Below are 10,906 nucleotides of genomic sequence, written 5' to 3' on the forward strand. Positions count from 1 at the left end.
CTCATTTCAATAGGGTTATATGGTTTTGTTTGTTTTGTTATTGCTATTGAATTGTATGAGTTCTTTATATATTTTGGATAGTAACCCTTATCAAATATATGGTTTGCAATCATCCTCATCCATTCCATACATTGCCTTTCATTTTTTTTATTCTTTCTTTTGTTGTGCAGATACTTTTTATTTTATGTAGTCCCACTTGTCTAGTTTTGATGTTTTTGTCCATACTTTTAATGACATATTTTTAAAAAAAGATTGCCAAAGGGTACCTGGGTAGCTCAGTTGGTTAAGTGTCCAGCTTCGGCTCAGGTCATGATCTCACAATTTGTGAGTTTGAGCCCTGTGTCAGGGTCTGTGATGACAGCTCAGAGCCTGCAGTCTGCTTCAGATTCTGTGTCTCCCTCTTCCTCTGCCCCTCCCCTTCTCACACATACTCCATCTCAAATATAAACTTAATTTAAAAAAAAAAAGATTGTCAGGATCAATATCAAGAAGGCTTTTCTCTTATGTTTTCCTCTAGGAGTTTTATGGTTTCATGTCTTACATTTCAAATCTCTTATTCATTTCAAGTTAATTTTTGTGACTGGTGTAAGGTAGGAGTCCAGTTTCCTTCTTTAGCATATGGATATCCAGTATTTCCAACATCATGCATTCAGAGACTGTCTTTTCCCCATTGTGTGTTCTTGGCATCTTTGTCAAGGATAAATTGCTTAGGTTTACTTCTGGGCTCTCTATTCTGTTTCATTGGCCTATATGTCTATTTTTATACTAGTAGCATACTGTTTTGATTACTGTAGCTTTGTAATACAGTTCAAAATCAGAAAATGTGATATCTCCAGCCTTGTTCTTTTTCAAGTTGCTTTGGCTATTTGGGGTCTTCTGTTGTTATATATGGATTTTAGAATTTGTTTTCTGTGAAAATTGCCTTTGAATTTTTTATAGGGATTGTATTGAATCTGAATATCATCTTGGGTAGTATGGATATTTTAGCAATATTAATTCTTCCTATCCATGCACATGGTATATCTATTTATATGTGTTTACTTTAATTTATTTCCTCAGTGTTTTGCCATTTTTAGCATACAGATCTTTCATCTCCTTGGTTCAATTTATTCCTAAATATTTTATTCTTTTTGATGCTCTTGCAAATGGGATTTTTTTCTTGATTTCCTTTTCAGATAGTTAATTGTGTGTAAAGAAACACACACTTTTGGGAGATAAGGGGGACAATATTTATAATTACCCTGGAACAATAGAAGTAAGTAGCAAGTAAGTAACTAGTGTTATAGCTGGATCTTCCCCTGTGGTTCTTAGTATAATTGCAAGAGGCTCTCAGTAGTAACCACCAAGAAACTTTGGGGAAAAAAAGTTTATTACTTACAGGTCCTGGGAAGCATACTGCACACCTGGGGCCACACAGCAGGTTCACAGGTAGAGAGAGTGTGAGAGAGCATGGGCTTGGTGTCTGCTTTTATTGAGGTAAAGTGAGGGGGCCTAGGGTTTCACAAATTCATTTTATGGGTGGATTTAAAACATAAGAGCATTCATGCTTGGTGGTGGTGTCTCTGGTACCTTGTGTTCCTCGCAACATTTCCCTCATAGAGGCCCCCTTAGGATTTCTTGTAGGGCTGGTTTAGTGGTGATGAATTCTTTCAATTTTTGTTTATTTGGGAAGACTTTTATCTCTCCTTCTATTCTGAATGACAAGTTTGCTGGATAGGGGATTCTTGGCTGCATATTTTTTCTGTTCATCACATTGAAGATTTCCTGCCATTCCTTTCTGGCCTGCCAAGTTTCAGTAGATAGGTCTGCAAGCAGTCTGATAGGTCTCCCTTTGTATGTTAGGGCCCTTTTATCCCTAGCTGCTTTCAGAATTCTCTCTTTGTCCTTATATTTTGCCAGTTTCACTATGATATGTCGTGCAGAAGATCGATTCAAGTTACGTCTGAGGGGAGTTCTCTGTGCCTCTTGGATTTTAATGTCTGTTTCCTTCTCCAGATTGGGGAGAACCATGGGGAAAAAGAAGGGGAAAAATAGTTGGGGAGAGGGAGGGATGCAAACCATGAGAGACTCTTGAATACTGAGAACAAACTGAGGGCTGATGCGGGGTGGGGGAGGGAAAGGGAGGTGATGGGTATGGAGGAAGGCTCTTTTTGGGATGAGCACTGGGTGTTGTATGGAATCCAACTTGACAATAAACTATGAAAGAAAAAATAAATAAAATGATCAGAACAGTCCCCAAATATACACCTTTTAACATACTGTATCTGAAAAACTATAATAAAACATGAGACACACACACACATAAAAATAAAATATAAGAGCAGAAGTTTAAAGTGTGGGAAGAGAAAAAAAAAACCAGTCCAAATAGTCAGTTAATCTAAATCAACCAAGATCTCCCAAACAAATGAGTTGCAGGGGCAGGGATAGGTGTATAGGAAGTGGCCAGGAGAAGGTTATGGTTCTTTACTAGTTGTGTGGCTGGCAATGTATTTGTTTGAGATATCCTTTGTAGTGGATCCCTCCAAAATCAAAGTTAAGTCGGGCACTTGGGTTACAGAAAGAAAAGCCAACTGTAGAGCTTACACTATAGTGGTCTTTCACAATGATTCAACTACTCTCTGCCTCAGTTATCCAGTAAAGTAGAGAGAAATCGTATCTGTAACTTAGCGTTGCTGAAAGGATTTTATGAGTAAAATATATGTAAAGTGCTTATGATAGAGACCAGCTTATGAGCACCATATGTGTGTGCATATCATCATGATCATGATGATCATCATGATCATCATTATCAATAGCATACAAGTGAAAAAATAATGAGAGAAAAGAACAAAGAGCTGGTAGTTAAATGTTTGAATATCTATATGTACCTAAAGGCTATTGAGAGTAAGGCTAGGAATTAATCTGCCTCATTTTTTTAATTGACTGCACAGCAGTTCATAGTTTGTGTGTATTGGATTGGTTGAGATTTCCTTCAAAGTGTTAAATAAGAGACACTCCCCAAACCTCAGTGACTTATAACAACAGATGTTTATTTTTTAGTAAGAAATCTGAAGGTTAGAAGAGGCAACTGTGCATCAGTCCTGGGTCAAGTTCAGGACTGCTCTATGTGTTTCACATTCTGAGACTCAAGCTAAGGGACTTTAGCTTCATGAGATAAGCTCAAGGCCAGAGCTCAAGAGGGCAAACCAAATGATCTAAACTCTTTCAAAGCTTTTTATTGGAAGCAACATTTGTTATGCCTGTTCATAAACCACTAGCTAATGCCAGCCAAAGTCAATGGGACGGAGATGTGGATTCTGCCCTAGCAAAGCCATAGTGAAGACAGAAAATGAAGGAAGAATTGTGAACAGATAATACTGTCTATCTAACTACCAAAAAAATGAACCAGAATTCCATTAGTATACATGTAGATGATTTCTAATTTTTCACTATCATAAGCAAGAGTGTATTTAACATAGAATATATTCATTTATTGTATATATCCATTCTGTGAGAGAAACTCCTAGAAGTGGAAGTGTATCATCTAAATACAAAATTTTCCATAGCATTTCCCAATTGCTCTTCAGTTATTAATGTATTAATTTACTACCTTGTCTATTTCTTTACCTGAATAAAATTCTTTCAGTGGGGCATTTGGAGTTTCTTAGAAGAGGCTACAGTGCTAACAGGTTATGAAAATCATTTGGTAAAGCATAAAGGAGATCAGCCATGGAAGTGCCACCTAAAGACACAGAAAGGAGGAAGGTAGGCAGGAAAGACAAAGAGAAGACAGAAGAATGCAGAAAAAAAATATTTGGTATGTTAAATACTTTCTAGAAAGTGTGAAGAACCAGTTAGGTAACCAAAAGTTGTTCTTATCATTTTATAAGTTTGTTATTATCATTTTATAAGTGTCAGGGCCCTCTTTACCTTGGAAGAATTTATTATCCTGATGCAGCCAAAGACTTAAGGAGTGTAGCTCCTCAAACTAGTTTCAATGGTGACCAAGACTTACATATAGGTTCCAAGAAAGCCTTCTTCTAGCCCATTACAAAATTACCACAATGTTAGCTCCTTCTCAATCCAGTGCCATAACTGCTCATATCCTACAATAAAACTTTCTACAATCAGATGGCCTATAAATCAGCCTGCACTTGTGACTTCTGCCCTATGTCTTGGGAGGTCCTTCTCACCTTTTCCTTTCAAAAAGAAACTTGAAACACCCATGAAACTAAAAGAATTGACATTTTAATAGATATCTTGGCTCTTGGACCTATTTCTCATTTCTAGAACTGATTGGTTGGCAAATACCCAGTAGCATAGGTAAGTTCCACATATCAGCTATAGAGAAGATTAGGAGCATGCTGAGACAAAAGGAGTTTAAGTTATCCCTGAATGGTACAGCTAATAAAGGTTAAGAAAATGCAAGTTGGAGAGCTATGACAGTGCTTAATTCCAGAACATCTATAACTCCTGACCCTATACAGTAGACATTTGTCATTATGTCTCTCTTCCCATACTGGAGTAGTTCCACCACTTCACTTGTCTTGGTGGAACTTATAGAAAATAAAAGAAGCCATATTGCTTGCCCAGCTTCCTTGAGAACTAGAGCATGGATGCAATGACCAAGTCTTGGCCAGCCACATGTACCATCTTATTTTGAATCTAGATGTGTTGGTGCAAAGAACAAGAAGTGGGCAGGTTTTTTTTCCGGAGGTGATCATGTCTGGTTGTCAGGCCTCTGGGGGCTATGCCCAATGGCTAGTAATGGTAGTGTTGGAGAAGGTATAAGTGGCAGTGAAAAGAGTTTGGTGTCTACAGCAGTAACCTCATCAGACCAGTTCTAGGATATGATTTTGACTGTTCTTCTGACTATATTATCTTTCTTAGTCTTGTCCATTTTATTGAGCCTGGTTGCTTAGACTTCATGGAAATTCATAATTTTCACATACTCTTTCTTTAAACTCATTTCCTCCATGAATCAACCAGAATTGGTTTCTGTTACCTGCATCTAAGAATGTTACAACCCTGTTGTTTAATGACAGGCCCAGAAAACGTTCTCAATTATAATTAAAGTTATGCAAGTGGCTTACACTCAATACGTAGTTTCATGTGCTTTGGAATTAAGGTATAGCTCAGGACAATATTCAGTGGGAAAATCCATATGTTCCTAATTTAGATATTTCTGAGAAGTTCTAAAGGAAGCAGATACATGAGGGGCAAAACTGTTTCCCAGGATCATAGATAAAACTAGGACCTGTGTTTTTGGTTTTTATCTAAAGAAAGAAGTCCATATTCTTCTCATCCATTTCCTGAAGGCTCCCTTGACATCCCCATTCCTCAGGCTGTAAATGAAGGGGTTCAACATGGGGGTCACCACTGTGTACATGACTGTCAGAATGCGACCCTCAGTCACCGAATAGCTGGAAAGAGGACGGAAGTAGACCCATGTGAGTGTGCCATAGAAGATAGCCACCACAGTGAGGTGGGAGCCACAGGTAGAAAAGGCTCTCCATTTGCTCTTGGCTGAGGGGATCTGGAGGACCACTGAGATGATGCGGGCATAGGAGGCAATGATGAAAGCCAGAGCTCCATTGATGACAATAACACCCTCCGTGTGAATCATCAGGGTGTTGAGGTAGGGGCTGGAGCAGGAAATCTTCATCAGAGGGTAGAGGTCACAGAAGAAATGGGGGATCTTGTTATCTGCACAGAAGATTAATTGGCCCATAAGAAAGGTGTGCAGCAGGGCATGAAGATGGGAGAGGATATGGCACAGAGCCACCATCTGTGAACACAGCATTCTGGTCAGGATCCTAGGGTAGCGGAAAGGGTAGCAGATGGCGATGTATCTATCATAGGCCATCACAGCCAGAAGGAAGTTTTCCATGGCTGCAAAGCAAATGAAGAAATAAGTCTGGGCTACGCAGCCCATGTAAGAAATGGCCTTTGTAGGTGAGAAAATGTTCTGTAGCATCTTGGGGACTGTGGTGGAGGTGAAACAGATGTCTGCCAAAGCCAAATTACTGAGGAAGATGTACATGGGGGTGTGGAGAACTGGAGTAGAGATAATCAATATGATGATGGCAAAGTTCCCAAAAATGTTGATGGCATACATCAGTAGAAAAAGAAAGAAGAGTGGGATCTCCTCTTCGAGGTGGGTAGATATGCCCAAGAGAACAAAATGGGATACACTGGTCCAGTTGGTATTGACCATCTGTTGCCATAAGAACAGACAGGATCATTATTTTTTATTGAGATATATAATTGCCATATAACATTATATTAGTTTCAGGTATACACCATAATGATTCAATATTTGTATAAATTGCAAAATGATTGCCACAATAATTCTAGTTAATGTCCATCCCCATACATAATTAGAAGTTCTTTTTCTTATGGTGAAGACTTTTAAGATACACTCTATTAGCAACTCTCAAATATGTAGTACAATATTATGAACTATGTTCAAAATGCCATACATTACATTCTCATGATTTATTTATTTTACAACTGGAAGTCTATACCTTTGAACCCTGTTCACTCATTTCACTCACTCTCTGCCCTCTGCCTCTGGCAACCACCACTCTCTTCTCTGTACTTATGAGCTTTTTTCCTGCTTTATATTCCTCATATAAGTGAGATCATATAGTATTTGTTTTCTCTATCTGATTTATATCACTTAGCATAATGCCCTCAAGGTCCATCCATGTCATTGCAAATAGCAAGATTTCATTCTTCTTTTTTTTTTTTAATGGCTGGATAGAATTCTAGTGTGTGTGTGTGTGTGTGTGTGTGTGTGTGTGTGTGTGTACATGCCACATCTTCTTAAACCATTTATCCATCCACAAACACTTAGGCTGTTTTCATGTCATGGTTATTGTAAATAATGCTGCAACGAACATAATCGTACATGTATCTTTATGAATTAGTGCTTTTGTTTCCTGTGAATAAATACCCAGAAGTGGAATTGCAGGACCATATGGTAGTTGTAATCTTATTTTTTGAGGAAGCCTATACTGTTTTCTAAAAAAGGATTATTATTATAGACTTGAACATTTGAGCAGGCAGTTAGTTACTCTCACTTTTGTGTTCCAATATAAACTACACACGGTGTTGATAAAGAGATCAAGGACTTAATTCTTTTCCAAAATAGTGAGGTATGGATTTTTCATTATCAACATCACCACTATTACAAATTGTACAGACTCACCAGTTTTACAAATTAGAAAATGAAGGCATGGAAATTTAAGCCTTTTGTTTTGTTTTGTTTTTGCCCATAAAGGGCAAAATCTGAGTTTAAAGCCATGTTTATTGGGCTCCAAAGACTATGTTAGTGATACTGTATAAGATGACTCCTCAAATTAAAACCAAGGCACCTTATACATGGTAATAAGACTCTTGATGGGCTACATAACCAAGGAATCCACCTATAAAAAGGGGCTTCAGAGGTTATTTGGTCCAACAGTTTATATTTTGTGGAATGTATACCCCTGGTGATACCAAAAACTTCTCAAAGAATATACAGACATGTTTTAGGAGAAACAGTTTTCAGATTCTCAGTTTCTATGTGTCTCTTTTCTGAAATCATTTTGTCATCAATATGTTGGAATCTTATGCATTATCCTTTGCCTAACAAATAAAAGACATACTTTCATCCATCCCAAATCTTACTAGATGTACTGGCTCAAGATAGAAAAACCTCAAAGGAGTCAAATGTTAGGACAATCAGAATATGAAGAAAATGAATGACCTTAATAACCAATAACAAATCCTTTTTTTAAGTAAGCAGTTTCTAATCTTTTGCTCTCAAAAAAATTGAAGGAGACCTAATCTAGTTGTTAGCACACCATTAAAAACAATTTTTGATAATATGCAACACTAACTTCAGTCCTATTACTTGGACAGTGTTTGGCCCTTTGGAATCTCTCAGAACAAGTTTGTCATTCTTCAACATGAAAGCCCTTAAGAATCTAAACATCAGTCAAAAATGGCAGACTGTGCAGTAGTCAAAAACCCAGACATTGGCCTAGGATCCCGGCTTTTTCACTTAATAGTCATATGATCTTGAGAAAGTCACTTATCCTCTTTGAGCCTCGGTTTCCTCATCTCTAAAATGGAAGGGGGATGTTCATCGCTCATGAAGTTGTGTTTATGAGGATGAAATAACAGTGCCTGGTTCTTGGTGCGCGCTCAGTAAATTCTAGCAGTTATACCTATTAATGTTTTTCGGTCCTATTCTACTGGTCTCTAGGTTTTTCTGGGAGTGAGTGTTTGTCATCCAGGTCTCTCTACAGTGAACCTACTCCACACTGTCACTATCATTAAAATGTGGTTCCCAGACCTAGGCAAAGTTCTGTGTGTCTGACCTTTCTTCACAGGGTCATCATAATGATCTGGGTGGTCATAAGTCATACCTTTTCAGGAAAAGATCAGAGTGGGCAGTGTAAAAGTGAGCTGTGTCCATGTCTAAACCCAAGAAATCTTAAACTTCACAATTAGATTGTTGGGAGAAAAAGTATGAACTAATTAAGAACAGCCTCTCTAGAGGTAAGGCACTTGCACATGCATTATCTCATATTATCATCAGAGCTATTCTGAGACACTTGAGCTGCAACAACCACTTACTATTTACATCTCACAGATGAGGAACCGAAGCTTAGGGGAGTGATTTGCTGAGCATAATACCATGTTAAGTGGTCACCTTGAGTTCTCCAAACGTCCAACTATATCACACTGCCCATTTAGCTCACTTCGCTTCTTGCCCCTTAGAAATGGATTTATTCACCTCTGCTGGCCTATCTGTTTTTATATTTCCAACTAAAGGATGTCACCATGATACAACTCAAGAGAATGACCATAAGGCTTTTCAGTTATGAAAATGTGGAAATTCATAATATGCTCTTGAATTATTCTGAATTGGTTTCATTATGGTATGATGATGCATCAGATCTAAAAGTTGTAGCCACTCATGTATCGAGCCCTTTCTATAAACCAGATATTGTTCTAAGAGCTTTACCTATGTGCTTTTAATTTGGTGACCACAGAAATTATGTGACATCAGTATTATTATTTCCATTTTACAGATGAAAAAATTGAAGCTCAAAGGGGTTCTGTGACATCCTCAAAGCCACAGAATTAACAAGTGGTAGAACTGGAATTTGAATTCAGTTCCATATAACCTCAGTGTCCATGCTCTTAACCACATGGGCTATGCTATCTCTTAAGCATTCCGTAACTATTCCAGTTTCTACTTTTCTCTTTTTTTCTTCCTTTTCCACTGTGCTATCATGTGACTTTATCCAGTAATAAGTGTCTACCACATTTCTTTTTAGGTTAATTCTCATTTTAGAATTGGAGAGTAGATATTATTCTCATTTTCAGATCATTAAATTAAGAACCAGAATGGGGCGCCTGGGTGGCTTAGTCGGTTAAGCGTCCGACTTTCGCTTAGGTTATGATCTCGCGGTTCGTGGGTTCGAGCCCCACGTCGGGCTCTGTGCTGACTGCCAGCTCAGAGCCTGGAGCCTGTTTCAGAGTCTGTCTCTCCCTCTCTCCCTGACCCTCCCCTGCTCACGCTGTCTCTCTCTCTCTCTCTCTCCTAGAAATAAATAAAAACACTAAAAAAAAAAAAAAAAGAACCAGAAGGATGGATTAACTTCCCCAGGGCCACTGAGCATAGGGTTGGATCACAGAGCTAACTCAGAAGTCATGCTCTTTCTGTCCCAGCTCACCCATTTAGGATCTGTGTTTCATTCTTGTCTTGCACTTCATTCCCCTTACTTGTCTGTAATTGTAACTGGACCCTCCAAATTGGAGCAGGTCACCCTGAGTTTATGGTTTAGGAAACGTGAGATGTTTCCTCTCAGTTCTTAGGGAGGTTGTAAGAAGGGAATGACCTCTACCGGACAGTTAGCAGGCTATGGCTGCTACCTGGGACAATGCCCTTGAAGCTCCTGGGACCAAACTGCCCATAAGAATGGAGAAAGCCCCAGAAGCATTTGGAGGGTGGGCTGCCTGGAACCTTGGAGTCTTCCTCATTTTCGTCATAGCTGCTGGAGATTATCCTGCCTGATTGATAGTACAGCATATCAGCTCCTTATGGGCAGATGAGAATAATATGGTGTGGGGAAGGGGGTGGGAAGCCAGGAATGGCAAGCTACTAGAGAAGAATCTTGGGGGTTTTTTAGTTTATTTATTTATTTATTTTGAGAGAGAGAGAGAAAGAAAGAGAGAGAACAAGAAGGGGAGGGACAAAGAGAGAGGGAGAGAATCCCAAGCAGGCTCTCTGCTGTCAGCACAGGGCCTGATGTGGAGTTTGATCTCACAAGCCATGAGATCATGACCTGAGTCAAAATCAAGAGTTTGAAGCTTAATGAACTAAGCCACTCAGGCACCCCAAGACTCTTGCTTTATAAAGGATGTGGATGGAGAAAAAGTAATGTAGTGTGTGAGAATGGTCTTAATCCAGGAACCAGAATATTTGGGCTTTGGTCCCAGATTGGCCATGAAAATTTTCCTGGAGGCCTTAGGAAAATCACTTCATTCTTGAGTGCCTCAGTTTCTTCATCTGGGAAATGGAAAAAATAATACCTGCTTTCAGAGCCATGGTAAAACAACAACAACAAAAACCAGAAGGGACCATGGACATAGATGCTCTATTAAGAAGTTCTATGATAAGTCAGGCAGAGAAGGACAGATACCATATGTTTGCACATATAGGTGGATTAGGAGGAATCTAAAGGAGGACCATGAGGGAGAAGAAGGGGGAAGATAGTCGGGAAAAGGGAGGGAGGCAAACCATGAGAGACTCTTGAATGCTGAGAACAAACTGAGGGCTGATGCGGGTGGGGGAGAGGGGAAGGAGGGTGATGGGCATGGGGGAGGGCACTTGTTGGGATGAGCACTGGATGTTATATGTAAACCA

The 10,906-nt window shown here is 39.1% G+C and overlaps 1 protein-coding gene across 1 annotated transcript; it reads right to left on the reverse strand.

The window, feature by feature from the left end:
- Positions 1 to 5,251: 5,251 nt before the first annotated feature.
- LOC120226161 (olfactory receptor 1Q1-like) lies at positions 5,252 to 6,196 on the reverse strand. Its single transcript, XM_039224354.1, has one exon. The coding sequence runs from the start codon at positions 6,194 to 6,196 to the stop codon at positions 5,252 to 5,254; it is 945 nt and encodes a 314-aa protein (XP_039080285.1).
- Between the last annotated feature and the right edge of the window lie 4,710 nt (positions 6,197 to 10,906).

The sequence above is a fragment of the Hyaena hyaena genome, unplaced genomic scaffold (assembly GCF_003009895.1).
Source record: "Hyaena hyaena isolate Hyena2069 unplaced genomic scaffold, ASM300989v1 scaffold_1627, whole genome shotgun sequence".
Classification (NCBI taxonomy): domain Eukaryota; kingdom Metazoa; phylum Chordata; class Mammalia; order Carnivora; family Hyaenidae; genus Hyaena; species Hyaena hyaena.